The 18,266-nt window shown below is 39.5% G+C and overlaps 1 protein-coding gene across 6 annotated transcripts in view; it reads right to left on the reverse strand.

Moving 5' to 3' along the window:
* The window catches only part of LOC129778092 (non-canonical poly(A) RNA polymerase protein Trf4-1), a 141,719-nt gene that overhangs the window by 106,803 nt on the left and 16,650 nt on the right, over positions 1-18,266 (reverse strand). For 3 of the 6 annotated variants that reach the window (XM_055784762.1, XM_055784763.1, XM_055784761.1), the window contains exon 2: positions 12,611-13,705. In XM_055784762.1, coding sequence (XP_055640737.1) covers positions 12,611-13,155 — 545 coding nt within the window. In that variant the 5' untranslated portion in view covers positions 13,156-13,705. The remainder of the gene's footprint in view (positions 1-12,610; positions 13,706-18,266) is intronic. The other 3 variants (XM_055784767.1, XM_055784766.1, XM_055784764.1) reach the window with 3 other exon arrangements.

The following is an 18,266-nucleotide window of genomic DNA, read 5'->3' on the forward strand; positions in this document are numbered from 1 at the left end:
GAGATAATCATTGCAAGGAGGGGCCATGTTTGCATCAATTGCTGTAAAATTGTCTTTAATACTGGAAGCATTGAGATGACAAGGGTTCTGATGGAGTCGGAAGCATTAAAACACTTGAAGATTTGATCCAAAAGGTCAGACAACTTTATAAATCCCAATTGGGAAGTTGAGCTGGACGGAAAAACAGGGACAGTTGGGGTTTTTGATGTCCCCTCGAGTGCTGGGTCGTTCGAAGATGAACTATTCCCACGGAAGCCAGGAGGAACCTGATTTTGCTTGTCCGCTGCACTCGATTTTTTAGGCAAGCTAACTGGGGGTATCACCGGGGGGACTTGTTCTTGAACTTTGGGAGTGGTCACATTTTTGCGCCGGGGATTCCCTTTGAAAATAAACGGTGTGCCCCCGCTAGCTGTGTCCGCTTCCATTTCATCAACTGGCAACGTGGAAAAGATATTGTGTGTTGAGATTTGTTGTTGTTCTTGTTGGGCCAGTGGAGAAGCGCCCTTTAAAATTTCCGCAAAAGTGCGCTTCGAGCGTTCCTTTAAAGAGCGCTTCTGTTTCTCCCAGCGACTCTTGTAAGTTTCACAAGCTGAGAGCGCGTGTGGGGATCCTCCGCAATATGGACACTTATGCTCAATCGCACTGCAGGATTTCCCCTCATGTTGCTCTCCGCAAGTGGCACAGCGCTCCTTGTTGGCACAATAATCTGAAGTGTGACCAACTGACTTGCATTTGTTGCAAGTCATGGGCTTTGGCACGAAGAGTCGCACAGGTAGTCTCAATTTGTCCACCATAACGTAGTCAGGGAGGGCGGCACCAGCAAAGGTGACTCGAAACGAGTCTGACGGCGTAAATTTAGTTTGGTCCCCATCATGGGAGAGTTTCCCGAGTTGGCGACAGTCCAAGATCTTTACTTCCATTGAGGGAAGCTTCTTGAACTTGCCTTTTCCTTCTTTTTTTATTTGTTCGCTCGTCAGACCCGTTTCAGTTATCACCCCCTCAATTTCTACGTTATGGGAGGGTATAAATGTTCTATATTCGAGAGTGAAGTGTTGGTCAGCAACAATCTCGTTTGCGTGTTTCCGTTCATTCACGACAACCCGCAATTTGTTCGGTCTAACCCTGCGAATTTCAGATACAGAAGTGTATCTGGCCAGATCTTTCATGATCTGAATCACGTTAAGGCTTTTTCCTTTTGGTTTTGGCCGGAGGAAAACAACCCACGGGCCAGTTCCAGGTGCATCTTCTGGATAAACTCTGACACGTGGAGCGGAGACAACAGAGGGAGAAGACGAGGACGAGGATTGGGTTGGATCGGAAACATCAGAAGGGGGAAGCGAAATCGATGATGGGAGAGGGGGAGTGGAAGTAACAGTCGGTTCAGAAGGGAGGCTTGCTATTTTCTTAGAGGGGGGCTTGGAAGGATGAGCAGATTCGTCCCCAGAAGAATTATCTTCTTTTTGAGGGACTCGTTTATGTTTTTTCCCAGATCTTGAATGGGATTCATTATCGGAGATCTCCATCTCTGGAGATCCTCCACTATTCTCCATTTTACAAAAATTTGTGTCTTATTTCTAATCTATTATTGATTTTAACAATAATCTCAAAAAAAATAACAAAACAAACAAACAAAAAATTATGATGATAATATTAAGCAATGAACATATGAGTTGAACAATAATATTAATATTAAATATGTGTATCTTAATATTAAAGTTGTTCCGATACTGCGCTCTACTGCCCTAACCAGGGAGAGACAGAGGCTACGCGCTATGGATCAACACAATAGCGCAAGAATAGCTCACACGGTCACGTGATGATAATTCCCGTTAACGACAGCCACACGATGGCGATCCCGTTATGCCAATGTTCAACAGCCGCCAAGGGCTGCAAGCTGCAAGAGCGCTGCTTCCTTTGTTCCACTTCACAAAAGGTCAATTCGAAAGCGGACAGCAATGACCTTCACTCGCACAATAGTAAAAGTGGCAACGCACAATAACGACACTGAACTTTACTCATCAAGAGTTGGATAGCGAATCGTTTCTATGCATTGTCAAAGGTACATTGAAGTAGTTAAGAAATGTGAAACAGTGGGGCTGGTGGAACAAAATATAATCGCCTGTGACTGAATATACGTCAATTGCGAGAAAGACCACCGCGGCAACATTCGCGATGAATACTCAGTGCAATTGACATAAGGAAACAGATTGCGATATGTCCAGCTTGTGCATTGTTCTCGCGAAGGCAATAATGAATCAATCAACCATCTTCAACTGCTTCTACAAAACCACACAATCCATCGGCCCTCAACTGCCATTGGTTCTTTACAAGGTCACGAAAAATGTTTTTAGATGCACTCTAAAATAATATCTGAAGTGATAAACACGCGAATTAAATAAAATAATTTCGAAGTCCTACGTCAACAACACAGTGATTACCAATAATGTTGCATATTCATGAGCAACGGCGAAAGCTCAATTGTGCACCTAATGCTTCCTCTAAACTTTGGATATGATCAATCTAAAGGTAAAACAGTAAAACAGATCCATTACGGAAAAATCAGATAAACTAAGCATAGATTTGTTGTCAATAACTGACCTGTATTAGGCATTCGTGACGAGAGGTGTTCGGTAATGAGTTTTTTGTGTTTTTCGATATTTACTTTTACACTACTTTGACTTAAATAAATACAATTCAAAAATAATGATTTTAACGCTCAGGGTAGCTGAGAAATCCGAAGGCGATTTGAATCGCTATCATCATTCGAAAAAAGGAAACGGAAGAACTTGTAAACGTGGTTGGATGACAGAAACAGCTGTTCCCAAACGTTTACACGCCATGAAAAAGATCCTCAAAAAAGTGCCATTGGTTGCCAGACAACCATCCTTATTGTAGAATCGGATCGAACTCGATCTAGGAAATTTATAGAGAAATAGTAGAGTGAATGTCAAGATTACGTGTTCTGAGTACAGGTCGGATCCGATTACATATAGATCCGGTTACATACTTCACTTCACTCTTTGTTCTAAAGAGTACTTGAACTATTCGATTACTACAGACTCGATTATACACAATTTTGTATTATATTAAAACAGTTCAGTCTGTTAATTTGCACCGTTGCTGATACGACGATATCGAAATCGATGTGAAATATTTTTCAAACTTTGCGGAGTTATTGTTACTACGTAACTACTACTTGACTAATAACTACAGTCCTTCCACACAGTAGTTACTAATTCCCGCAATTCTTCGGCACTTGCAACCTGTTGCTCGCTGCTGATAAAAAGTAAATGAATTACAGCAAAGTAAACAAATCACTTCGCTCTGCAAACCGCCTCCATCTTATCCCTGGTGCAGGTGTTAATCATGAAACGTGACCCTGATGATGATGATGCTGATGGTGGTGGGCACAGTGTCAGTCGCCTATTCTGTGTTTGGTGTAGATCTTTTTGTTAGACCCATTGCGTTATTTTGGGTTTCGCCGTTGATAATCACATTCCCGCTATCACTCTGTCCCATTCAACGCGGCTGAACATTTTTGTTTCGTCAGCGGTCACATTTTTGTTTGCCTTTTAAATCGTTCGAATAAACGATCCAGCTACATAGTAGCGCTTTTTTTTTGTTTATCAATTACAATATTTTCCAACGAAGAAAGTAGCAAATCGCGGAGCGATAAAAGTAGAACACATTTAAACTGACCGTAACAACAGATTGGTGCGCGAATGACGTCCGTCAAACACCGTGGTGTTATTTCAGCACTACGAGTAGCAGCAACATACCACGAAGGCTTCAGTCCCCGCGCTTTCTCCTATCTTCTTGTTTCGCGTTGGCCGAAACGCGGTCCCGCATTGACGCGGAGGTTAATGGTTGAGGAATTTTTGTCTATCGCGTTGTCGTCGTCAGAGTTGTATGATAAATCGCGGAGCGAAAGCAATGTTTATTTTTTGCACGTTTTCGGGAAAACGTGGGTTATACCTATGATATAACAGCAAGGTTGACGTAGGACTGCCTTCGGCTTAGTAATCATTTGGTTTTTTTTTTCAATTAACAATAATCACACATCGTCTTCGTGAAGTCTTCCTATGCAGTCTTGAATAACCGAGCCAAAGTGTTGTATTTGTACCAGATTTTGTATTCCGTGTTAGCAAAACGCATTACGGAGTGCAAAAATGCTTTGAGTGTAGAAGAATTGCCAGCTTGCATGCCGATTTCCCCAACTCCTCGGATTCAAAGCCTATGTTGGGGAAATAGATTCAGGTTTACATAAAAGTAAGCGAGTACAAAAGAACCTGTTAACACGGCTGAACTGAATAATCGGACAGGTGATTTTCAATAGCGTGAATACTATTTTTGTTTATTCTAGAAGCCTGATCCTAAAAAGACTGCTACAAAATTCGTTTCGGACCAGCAACAGTACCAACAGTTTGCATCTATTTTGCAATGTCGATTTCCCCAGGCTCCATGGTTTTGAAGTCTGTGGTAGTGAAATATTACGATTTGCAAAAACGCAAGCGAGTACAAAATTACCCGTAGCTTCTACCTATTTTGCAATGCCGATTTCCCCATGATTTAGAAGTCTGTGTTAGGGAACACATTCCAGCGATCATGCACACCAATTGCCGCTGGCAGCCGCTTATATACAGATTCGTCTGTTTTGAAAGCAATTTTTAAGCTATTGAAACAAATGTTTGGATCAATATGTAAAAAGGGCATAACGCGTAGACATTTTATCTCTCAAATGAAGTGTTTATCATACCATTTCGTTCAGTTGTTCAGGAGACATTAAAGCTCAAAATCTTGTTGCACACCTCTGTATAGAAATGAAATACGTAGTCCTACGTCAAAAAGAAGATAATATCATACGCAGCATGAAATTATCTGAACGTGGAATGTGAAATTTTTTAATTGTTTTTTGTCTTTCAACACTAACAAATTTAACACACTTCCCCAAAAAAAATCAGGAAGTGAAATTTTCGGAGATTATTCCAATTATAAGAATTTTGTCTGTTCATTCGACGTAGAACTACGTCTCACATTAAGGGTGCCAATCAGAAAACAGGTCACGCTTTTTTGAAATAAAGTTAACGTTGATAACAATTTTTGCTGCGAACGGATTTTGGCGATTTACATACCAAACGAATCGGAAATTCCCTTAGATTTGTTTGATATGCTATACATTGCAATCCCATAGTCTGTATATGCTTTAAATTGATGAAAATTGGAAGCATTCCCATTTCCTCATACATTTCTGTTCTGTCCATTTGTGTGCTTTCCCGAATAGAGCTGTCAATAACGAGCAACTTATCGACGAGCAACGAAGGAAAACCGTAAGATGTAAACAAACAAAGGAAAAAATAAGAACGAATGGGAATATTTGCCTAGAGTATAAACAGTTGATCCCGCTTAGGCAAACTTTCATTATTCGTGAGAAAATCGACTGAACAACATCGTTGCTGGGAGAGCAACACGGCGAAGGATCGAATGCCTTTCTCAAGGCAATGGGGGCGGAGGAGTAATATGATGGATAAAGTAAAGTTTTTCAAGGGCCTTTTTGAAGGTTAGAGACAAATGAACTAAAGAAGTTTAAAGTCTCTCTAATTCAACAAGCAAGGAAAGAAGGTAAACTTTCAGTCTCGTTCTGTATTCAAAGCAATGAATATCGCTTGTTCTTCCTTGTTTTGCGGCATCACATGTCTTCGTTTCGGATTGAGCTGTGGACGCGACCAAATTACTCACTCGCCGATGTATCTGGCATTGCAATCATTGCATCAAACTGACGCTATTGCATTATGGTTCTGATTGTGTGGGGAATCACAATTGTGTGGGAATGGTCAGCTCACCATGAAAATAAATGTTCTGGAACGACGGTAGGAAAATAAATGTTCTGACGGTAGGGAAACTCTCTCCACAAAGGATGACAGCTAAGCTAATCTAGACTGGCGATATCAACAGGAAGGGCTTCTGTTGAGAAGAGCGCCAAACAGAGATAAGTGTGTGTATATTTAGTTGCTTCAAGCCATCGATATATCGCGTACGTGCGTGCTTCATAACTCGTACGTAAAAATAGTGCATCTTCGCTACGCTGAAACCCCATTTGTATCTGCTCCAGTATGCATTGGCCCTGTAACGATGCAACAATCGCCTATTTTTTATGCTATGATTGACGATTGTTTGGTGTTGTTGTTGCAAATTATGCAGCCGTAATGATAAATATAAACAAGGAGGGGAGATAGCGGGAGGGAAATATTTGTGCTAGGGTATTAGTAATGAATCTCTGCTGAGTCAAATATTCAGCCTTTTTCCAAGCAGTTAACATTGTTTGTTTTCTGTCATCATAAAGGCTTCGTTAGTGCCTTTGACATTGCATCAATGCATTGAACTGACGCTATGGTGAAGCAGGTGTTAAGGTTGAGCGCCAAAAAATTATTTGGGAAATACCAAGAATACCAAGTTATTTAATAAGTAATAATAAACTGCTTTCAGCTAGGATTGCATTTGCGCTAATCTTGATCATAATGAAGCAGTGCTATTCTTTTCGAGGTTGTTGAGTTTAACAGATAGAGTTTTTTTCGTTTATTTAGTCACCAAGAAAGTAAATGTCGTTCTGGAATTTTGTATGTGATTTGGTTTCGCTTGCCAGTAGCAAAACATTCTCCACTAAGGATGACAGCTACGCTTATCTCGAGCATGTATTGTTTTGCGAGCAAAAGAATGAATCATCAAACAATTATCGTGAAATGATTCTACAATAAAAAAAACATTTCAGGGTGACCAAACTGCTAGAATGGTTATTTCAAAATTTTCGTAGCATTATAAAATAATATCCGCAGTTATAAACAAGCGGCTTGAATTAAACTACTGCGTAGTTCTTCGTCAACAATGCGATCGAGTCTTGAACACAACCTTCAATATATATATATATATATATATATATATATATATATATATATATATATATATATATATATATATATATATATATATATATATATATATTTATTTATATATATATTTATATATATTTATATATATTTATATATATAATTATATATATTTATATATATTTATATATATATTTATATATATATTTTTTTTTTTAATCAAAAGGGTAGCTTTTTGGAAAGAATGAACGGAACATATTAGGATAGGAGAAAACGATCGTGATCAAAGCATGGTGAAGCAATTCAAACGGTGGCTGAACCAAGACTAGCGACCAAGAAGAATCTACTGTGTATTTGATGGGACTTGAAATGAATCATTTAAAATGAGTCGCTTCCGCATGGACAAACATGAAATTCAGATCTCTAGAGTAGTGCGGGGCAAAGGTGCGCACGGGACAAATGTGCGCATTGGCCTTCTTGAAACAAACGAGCATAAAAACTCATCAACAGTGTATTCGTTTGACACATTATCACACCAGCAGTCCACACATATAAACAAGATATATTTCATGAAAATTATGAGGAAAGAAAACTTTTACGTTGATCTAATTTTTTCAATTTTGGGGATGACGATTTAGTTACCTGAAATAACTGGAAAGTTCGAAACTACATTGCCAAGGAAACATTTAATATATAGTAGATAATAGTACGTATTCGTTTTTAGAAATTCGATTGGTTGTAAAATTGCTTGTGGGGCAAAAGTGCGCACCAGCGTTTTGCTCTCAAAAAAAAAAATTATAAAATGTTTCAACCAAATTTTTAACTAGACTCACAACAACAAGAAAACTAATTTGGAGAAATGCTCGACAGATCTCGGTATTTCTGAATCAGCTCTGAGGAAGAGGCTCATATCAGTGAGTTATTTTTAATCTTCTTTTATTGACATTTCTACTTCTGCTGGGATGTGCAGAGAGCATCTAGGGCGGCCCAGATCAGTATTTACGAGTGAGCAGTCTGAGGATCTGGCGAACCATTGCAAAGCCCAAAGCTTTCTATGGCATGACTCTCAAACATTTACGGCGCCTGGCGTTTGATTTTGCGGAAGCCAACAACCTCCAGCACGAATTCAAGTTGCAAAACTGGCAGAAAGGATTGATTTTTTTCGGATGTTAGAAATAAAGTGAAGTGTTCGGATATTTTGGTAATTGTTTAAAGTATATTTGAGGATGTATTTTTCCATTTTTTAAGTGCATGAATAATTATTATTACACTGTTGAAAACTAGATGAGATATAAAAGTTTTTATTATTAAATTTTATTTTTGAGTAAGTTTTTTTTACAGTTTATTTTAAATGTTTTTTAAAATAGCCATTTGATTTTCAAACATCATATTTTAATCATCAATCAATGATTTTTGAATACACCCTTTTCAAAAATCAGTCGTAATTTAAGTTTTTTTTCAAATGGCCAATTGATTTTCAAACATCATATTTTAATCAGACATTCGAATTTTGAGTTACGATTTTTTGAAAGAAAGATCAATGATTTTGAATACACCCTTTTCAAAAATCAGTCGTAATTTAAATTGGTCATTGGTAATTGTGATTCTAGGTAACTTCTATCATGAGTACCAAGTTTCAGAAAAAAAACCGGAGAGGGTCGGGTCAAAATTTTCTGTTTTCTGGCCAATTTAGCGTGGAATTGGCCTGCTGCTGAAAAATTTCAGTCAAATTGGTCTAGTAAATCCTGGAATATCGATACCACCAGCTAAAAAACATGGTTTCGGGAAAAAAAATCGTACAGCAATACTATATCCCTTGTGGTGTCTTCACACTTTTGGCTGTAACTTTCCAACAAAATCAAATATCAAAAAACCCTTCTAGAACAACATTTCTGGAAGCACAAGCTTCCCAAAAATTTTCCCCAACCGAATATTCTATCGATAAAACGACGTATGATTGATAGGCTCAGATGTTACTGATGCTAATACAGGGACGAGACCATAAACAACAGGGTCTGCCCCAAAGCGGCTATTACTCGATTATTATAATGTAAAAGTATCCCACTATATCATCGTCGAGAAGACCAGTTCGACCTGTACTTCATAACAAAGACATTAACAATGATCGTAGGCACTTCTCAGTTCTTAATTGAGCCTAACTATGCTTTTCCAGTATTCAATCATGTATTCTCATTTTCCAACCCGAAAAATACTTTAGACAGTGGTGGGATTCGAACCCCCAGCCTTCGGCTCGGAAAATCGACGTGAGCGCGTCTGCTCTATTGCCAGATTTTATAGTCTTCTCGACGATGATATAGTGAGATACTTTTACGGAAAACGATGAAATGTGTTATCTAACAAGGACAATTACAATTCTCAGCTTGGGATTTCCGGGAGATGATTTCCCTCTCACATCGTTGAAGAAATGTCGGAACATTTTAAGTATTTCCTCTGAATGGTTCACCTAATTCATCCGATATATTTCTCTTTCGATGACGTTTGATATCGAGCAAGTTTTGCAAGTATCAGTCCTGTTCGCTTCTATTTTCAACCAAGTAACCCTATCTGCAAACATTTGCAAATAACATTTTGCAAACCTTCACTGCTGGAACATCCTTTCCCTTCCTATTTTTGTAAACCGTTCCATTGACTCTTGTCCTTTTTATGACTCCCACTTTGTATTCTACTGTCCGTCGAACACCACGCTTAAATTTCGTGGTCATGTCCGGGTCCTAATCCGAATCAGAAAACATCTTGATTAAATCGAGTAGCGCATGCTTCTCCGGCTCGGATGTAAACAACGAACTAAATATATATATATATATATATATATATATATATATATATATATATATATATATATATATATATATATATATATATATATATATATATATATATATATATATATATATATATATATATATATATATATATATATATATATATATATATATATATATATATATATATATATATATATATATATATATATATATATATATATATATATATATATATATATATATATATATATATATATATATATATATATATATATATATATATATATATATATATATATATATATATATATATATATATATATATATATATATATATATATATATATATATTTAATTCGTTGTTTACATCCGAGCCGGAGAAGCATGCGCTACTCGATTTAATCAAGATGTTTTCTGATTCGGATTAGGACCCGGACATGACCACGAAATTTAAGCGTGGTGTTCGACGGACAGTAGAATACAAAGTGGGATATATATATATATATATATATATATATATATATATATATATATATATATATATATATATATATATATATATATATATATATATATATATATATATATATATATCCATCGCAGCGTTGTTCGTGGTGATAATTAGGGCACAGCAGTGGAACTCCATACAATTCACTGACTAAAAAGTGTCCACATTTTCAATCCTTGTTTACATGAAGAATATAATTTTTTTAGGCATACTCGATTTGAGAGTGTATCGATTTCTGGCTGTCTTGACGCAAGGTCTTTAATGAAAAGTTAAGATGGGAAGGTTTATATAAACATGTTTAATATTACCCTTATATTAACTATTCAGTGGTATTTTATCAAAATTTGTAAGAGATATTTAAATAGGAATGTGTTCTTCAATATTTTTCCTGATATGGTTATTAAAAATCCATGATTACTTTATCATTTACCCCCCCCCCCCCCCCCCCCCCATTATTTGTCAATTTTTCCTGCTTCTCGTTCTTCGACCTATAGTTTTGACAGTTTAAAATTGCGATAAAATTGTGATACGATAGAAATTTGTTGTGGATAATTTAGTGGCTAATTTCTTCAGCTTTATAATTAAAGTTTTTCTGTAGCCCTAAATTTTTTAGTTAGTATAATGACAGATTCAAGTTGATTCATAGAAGAATAAAATTTCAATTGATATGTCGATGGTTGGTTGGTTGGCTCAATGGTTGAAAAGTTATGAACTTCCGGAAGAAATCATGAGTTTTATGTTTTTTTTTAATTTTTAATTTCTGCCATAGAAACGAAACATAACTCGAGAACTTATCGAGCAAATGGAACCAAATTTGGCAAATGGAGGTTTTAGGGAGCCATAAATGTTTTTATGATGGTTTGACACTCCTTTCACCTCTCTAAAGAGGAGGAGAGGGTGTTGAAAAACTCGAGAACTAATCAATCAAATGGAATTTTTAGCATATTAGCATATAGAGGTTTTAGGGATCGATAAACTTTTCTATGGTGTTTCGACACTTCTCCCTCCTCTCATAATCAATTGAATGGAGCCAAATTTGGCATGTGAAGGTTTATGAATATCAGAAATGTTTCTATAATGACACCCCTCCCTTCTCTGAAATAGAGAGGGAGTCCCGGAAAAATAATACACATATTTCAACCAAACATGACAATTGAATTTTTTTTAATGTGATAAAACGCACTCCTATATCTTCTTCTATCTATATAAATGAAAATGGATCACCGAATGTGTTGATAAGAGCAAAACTCGAGAAAGGAATTGTCCGATTTAGGGCTGTATTTATTCTATCATATTTTCTGTATCAAACATTTATTCCATGTAACGGATAAACATGTTATTTGCAAGTGGTTTAAAAATCTGGAACGAGATTTGGAAAGTTTTTTTTAACATAATATATCTGAAAATCAGAGAGGTGTTATTTTCCGTTTTTGAGTTATTATTTAGTAAATTTAGCATGTTTTAAATCTTCGTTCAAAACTCCTATGTGACTAGACTAGACTCCAATCTTCCCGCAAGTGTGATATTTTTCGAGGAAGTTTATCTTATTGGTTTTAATTGATTATGTTGATCATCTAGATCGGTTCAGTAGTTCAAATGTTATGATTTTTTGCAAAAAGTCATTTTTGGATAGAAAGGGGGAAAATGATTTTTTGAACCACCGATTGATTTTTGAAAATCATATCCCCAGCTTTAAGGAAAAAAATATAGCACTCAATATGTCAATATCACGACCAACAGAGAGTATTTTCAGAAATAAAAATGACTTCTTATGGAATATGTTCGAAACTGAAAAAATGAGATTAGTTTAATAATAAAATTTTTATGTTATATTTTAAGCGTACATACATTATGCAGTCGTACAGTTATTCAATCATTTATTTTATTTCGATGAACCTGCTTTAAAATTTACAACTACATATGCTATTACCACGTTTTGATTTTTTTATTCAATGTCCAGTTTCTATGGTGAAGCTATATTTGTAATTTACGACACATTTGTCATCATTGGTGAAATACGTCCATAAATATTGTTATGAATAGCACAGCAAGTTAAGATTACAATACATATGTGTTTATTTTGATAAAGCAAATATTCTTTACTGGATCATGTAAATAATTAACTGAAGATTCCTTTATTTATGAGTATGTCGCAACGGTGCCTTATAACAACCATCGATTGATAATCAAACTTGTTATCATACAATCGAACGACAAAAAAATGAACGCGAACCAGTTGTCAACCAAACAAACATGATATTTCAACAAACGTGACACAACCAGCCGATAGAGCGCAAAAAAAAAGGTGCAAATGCACATATGCAACTGTTGTTATCAGTCGAAACAAATTACGTCTTTCCCCACCTTAGGGTTACACGAGTGCACACAGAATCGGAAATAATTGTTTTTTTGGTGCGGAGCAAAACTGTACTCACCCAAGTATTCCTCTTCCGTATTTGAAATTCGGCGGCCGCCACGGGCAACCACCGTGAACACCGATCAGTCGCATGTGTTGCTTGTTCATGTTGTAAGTACTGGCCTTATTGTCCACTGTGCTGCCAGCTTTCTTCCTGGTCGGATTATAGTTTTTCTCGTTGTTATTGACTAGAATTGTACCGCCGCCGGTCGGTGTGTTGTTCCCATTTCCGTTTCCACAGTTGCTATTGGTGTTGTTATTATTACTGTTGTTGTTATTGTTATTGTTGTTATTCTCGCTCAACGCGTTCATGTGATGATGCTGGTGATGATGGTTAAGATGGTGATGGGATTCATCGCCGCCTCCGCCGCCACCACCGATCAGTCGGTTCTCCCCGCCGACAACACGATTCGGCTTCTCCGTTCCGGCTCGTTGAGGCTTCTGATTCTCAACCGGAACAGTCAATGGGGGATCCAGTTCGGACATGGTTTCCCAAATACCCAACCACACGCGCTTCGCCGGTCCTTCCTGTTCTTCCTGAAACCAAGCAACCGCTGGATCCATAACTTGAGAAAGATTCCGGGATGCTTGGCTGGACTACAAGAGCCCCGTTTCGATCGCACTGTCTTTCTCTCTAGCTTCTTCACTCTTAACAGCGATTGCTTTCTTATCACTTCACACTCCGCCCACACATACAGCTATGCACGCATGCACACACACAAACACGGGTCCAAAGTTTTCCTTTGCTTCTCACGGCAGACCGGCGGACTCCGAACGAAAACCTTCACTCGCCGTGTCCCGAACCGAACTGCGAGAGACTTTCGATTGCTTCAACAGATTCACGCACACATGCTTCCCCGCCGCCGCATCGATTCCATTGGCATTGTCGTGTGGCGCGTTGTGTATTCGCAACACTACAACAATAGTGTTGTATCACGAAAGCTTTTGTCCATTCTTCTTCTACTGTGGACTATCCTCAGTTTTTCTTCTTCTGGTAAATTTACCTATTTTTATTTTTTCTTCTTTCTGCTCTGTTTCCGAACTGATTCTCACTTTATTCTTCTTTATTTACAAGCACACGACCGATGATTTTGGGCTTCTGCAACTGCTGTTGCTGCGAATGATAAGAAAAGAAAAAACTGGATAAATTATAGGAATTTTTATGATCGCTTAGTTGCAACAGAGCTCCCCGATTTCCACCTGTATCCAGAGTGAATGGAATTTTTTTTACTGGTCAGTGAGCATTAGAACGGATGGAAAAGCACGTGTTTTGAAAGAGTGCTGTCGATCCTGCAGCTGTTTGTTAGACCTAGGAGTATCGAAGTGTATAATAAACAGGATCACTTCCGAGTGCACCTTTGCCTTCCGACTTTAGGCGTCTCAGGGTGCCAAGATGTGAAAATTGAGAGAACAGTGTATTAAACGCCCTTATCAAAGAAACGTCCCACGCAAGTTTTGATGGAAACAACCAAGAACAAAAATGCAAATTTTATAAACAATCATGATATTGGAAGACAGCACCCTCATACGCAAGTTTAAGAGTTGTAACTTACTCTAAAAAAATAATAAAAAATAATTTCCTCTCGAAACCTCTAATTCCAAATATTTTTTTTGCTCAAGTACAGAGTTTTTACAGTTGACTTATGTCGTGGAGGTGATCTGGCGTGGTGGTAACATTCGTACTTCTCACGCTGAAAGTCTTCCAAAATAGGAAGTAAAAGTGACGAACCAGCCAAAAAGTGTTAAAAGTCACTATAATACAGAAAAAAAAGTTGACTTATGGTTAACTAATCAAGGAGCAAACATAGTTGTTACCTTATTCTTTCCTAGGGGGAACAAAATTTTACCTGTCTCCCCTAAAGAGTTTTAAGAAGCCGCCATAAATTCTACACGATACGATCGGCTCAAGAGGTGTGAGTGTCAGAACAAACGTGTATCTATTCTCACATGTTCTCCGATTTGCATTTTCGAAGATGGCACAAAGAAGCAAGTGCAATCTCTCGAAGGCGGTAACTGTACCGAGCGCGCACAGTGAATGGGAAGTGATAAATCGCTGGGAGATATATTACGCCGTCGTCGGCGTCGTCCGTTAGCGCGTTTGTTCCATTGAGATCAATTTCTGGCCGATATGACTCACAGGTGGTAAACGTTGGCTGGTTCTGAGCGCTGCGAAACGGTTCACACATCTGGGCCACGTGATTTCCGTATTGCCAACACATCGAGTGGCTGGAGATCGGAAGAGTGGATAACAACGAATGAGTGCAAGCGTCACATACATGGAGAGAATAAGTAATTCTTGTTTGGAAATTCAGAAGTTGAGTAGAAGCGAGGAATTTCTTCTATATGAATTTCTTTCAATCCGTTAGAAACGACAGTATCCGCTCCGCAATCCAGATTGGAAGGCGTATGTGTTTCAATTTCTCCACTGTATGTGTCCGGTACTGTGTCGAAAGATTTCGAAAAATCAATGTAGATAGAGTCCTCTTGATTAGGCCGTTCTATCTCACGGAACAGTAGATTGGAATAAGCAGGATTTGTCTCCCCAGTGGAGTGCCGATTAGGTAGTACCCTCCATCATGACGCGCACTCCGTCACAGCTGCTCCCGTGGGGTACGCACCGGTTTGATGACGTCCTTCTCGACACTCCGTGGAAGCGACCTACGCAGTGTTTCTTCATCCAAGCCACGATCAGGCGCTCCCAGGCAGTATTTTATTGATAATCATGTCGTTCTTATTCCCTCTCTCCAGTGTCCATTCACCCGTCGAAACATGTACCGATTAGGAAGCGCCCTCCAACGCAACGCGCACCCCGTGACAGTCACCCTCGCAGGATTTCTCCTCCCAGCAGAGCGCCGATTAGGTAGTGCCCTGCAACTTGACGCGCACTCCGTCACAGCTGCTCCCGTAGGATACTGTCCATTACAACGGAACTCGCAGTTGTTCCCATTCCACCGTCAGGCGTTGTCTGCACGCTGGTCGCTCTCCACTTCCGCTGTAGCTCGGACATGATGTCTGCGGTTACGCTGTTCACTGCATTTCAGGTGTCCTCGTCGCAACACATTGCCTCCATATTTCCAATATGAAGGTCAGCCAGCCCCTCACGCTTTGCGGTGAATCTGGGAAATACAAAAACGACGTGTTCCGGAGTTTCTTCCACATCCCGACACTCCGGATCCCGACACTCCGGATAAAGAGGCGATCTTGCTTGCCAGAACCAGTGCAGATACTGCCTGAAACAGCCGTGACCAGACAAAAACTGCGTTAGGGAGAAATTCACCTCTTCATGCTTCATGTTCACTCAGCTCATTGGTGTCGGTATGAGCTTGTGCGTCCATCTACCGTTTTGAGCCGCACTCGACTCTTGCTGCTACATAGCCATCGACTCCACCCTCATTTGCTTCCGGGTTCTCCTCCTCCTCCTATAGCACTCGCTGTCCTCGGCCAAGATGATGTCGATGGGGACCCCCGTATCGTAGTGTCTATGAGGAAACACTAGCCAATAGGTGTCCTTTGCTGCTGCTTGGGCCAAAATTGTCGGGCGTGATTCTTATCAGTGCTGCAGCGACCCCATAATGATAGACGGGTTTTGTTTACCAAAGTTTATGACAGGGCCCGAGCGAGGCAAAATAAACACCAGGGCTCTGTATAATCATAGTCAACTGAGGATAGTCAGCTGACTATCTGACTGACTAAATCCGTAGTCAGTCAGTAATGACTTTTAACTCCTTCACGCAGTTTCTCCGCCAAAACGACTGAACAGTCAGTCGGGCGTTTAGTCGCTATCTCTGTCTACCGACTCGACTATATCATTTCATTCTTCCCATTCCAATTGTCCTCATTATACCAAATTTGGTTCCATTTGCTTGATTAGTTCTCGAGTTATGCAGAAATTTCTAGAGCGTCTACGTCCCGGTATAACTCCTGAAGCAATTATATTTGCTCCGCTTTATCGCCCGTTTAAGAGTGGACAAGGACTCTCTAAATTCCACATTCCGCTCCTCTCTGGTGTCGTTGCTTGCCTGTTAGAAACGTCTTCTGATGCTAAGGCAGTTGGCTCGAAGCACGCCAAGTGCCTCACTCCACCAGTAGGCTCCTTAGCGTTGTTGTATCACATGCTTTTGCTAGCGTTTCTGTCAGTTCATCCGCGTTCATGTTCAAGACGTCACTCTCCATGCGCAGTGCTTCGACGAAAAGGTCCTTGTCAAAGGTGCTTGTCTTCCACCTGCGCGGGCATGTCCTATTTATCCGTACTGCCACGGAATTTCGTTGGCCAATGGTACAACAAATGGCTTGATGACCATTGTGGGTGTATCCTTTGCATAACCTCCACCTCATTTTCGTCATCAACGACGGACTGCAGAAGGTCAGATCGATGATGGACTTTCGACCATCTCAGTGAAAGGTATTGGTGGTGCCCTCGTCACACAGGGACACATCCAACTTGGCCAGAGCTTCTAGTAAGCTAATTCCTCTCGCGGCATCTGCTTCCACACTCTACTGCCCAAGCATTGAAATCCCCTCCTATAACGACTGATCTTCGTTCGGTGGGCTCCTTGGTGAGGACATCCAGCATGTAGTGGAACTGATCCATCGTCCATGTGGGAGGTGCGTAGCAACTGCAGATGAAAATTCCGTTGATTTTTGTGTTCATGAAACCCTCGCGAGACCTCGAGGCTACCTCCTGAATGGGATATCGATCCATGACTTGAATGGCGGACATCTCCGTTTTATCCGTCACCCAATTGCCGTTCTTCTGTAGAAGCATTGTACCACTGCGACCATTAGTTTGATCAATTGCCGTTACCGGAGGGAACGCGGAGCCTTGTTTTTTCCACTCGGTTGAGTATTGGCGATCGCAGCAGCTTTCTACTACTAGTGAACGCGTTGACTTGGTCACCTGTCGTATCCATCGTACTATTTCTTTTGACGTAGGACTACGTCTAACCGGAAGATATAGGGGGTGAAATGGAAATCTAGGCACTGAACAAGTAGGAAAAAATGCAAGATTTGGAACGCTTATAACTCGAGCATTTCTCAATAGATCGCAAAGGTTTTTGCATCAATTGATAGGAAATATATCTACGCATCTATCATAACGAATAACATTTCATTTTTCTTGAGATAAATAATTGAATAATTGTGAAATATCAAGCATTGTCAAAATGCACTATGTGCCCATTTTTGATTGGTCCATTTTGTGCTCCTCAAATCGTACCGACCAAAACGGGCAACCAGAGCAGCAGCGAAATAGAATGAAGCACGATTGGAAAGGAAAAAGAAAAAAATGAACGAAACATTGGTCGCAGTCTCACACATGCGTAATTCTCGAGCCAGCCAGTCAGCTTAAAAATCCCCGCTCCGCTGCCGTAACGATCATTCTCATTCAAACCGTACACCACATCGGTTCGCATCACAACACATAAACAAATCAACCCAAGCAGCCATGTCTGGACATGGTAAAGGAGGAAAAGTGAAGGGAAAGGCAAAATCCCGCTCGAACCGTGTTGATCTGGAGTTCCCCGCAAGGGTAGCTAGGCCGAGCGCGTTAGTACCAGTGCACCAGTCCACCTAGCCGGCGTTATATAGTTTCGGCCGCCGAAGTGATCGAGTTGGCTGGTAAAGCTGCTCGCGACGATAAGAAAACCCGCATTCAGAACAGAACACATTCGGTTCGG

This window comes from Toxorhynchites rutilus, chromosome 3 (assembly GCF_029784135.1).
Source record: "Toxorhynchites rutilus septentrionalis strain SRP chromosome 3, ASM2978413v1, whole genome shotgun sequence".
Lineage (NCBI taxonomy): Eukaryota > Metazoa > Arthropoda > Insecta > Diptera > Culicidae > Toxorhynchites > Toxorhynchites rutilus.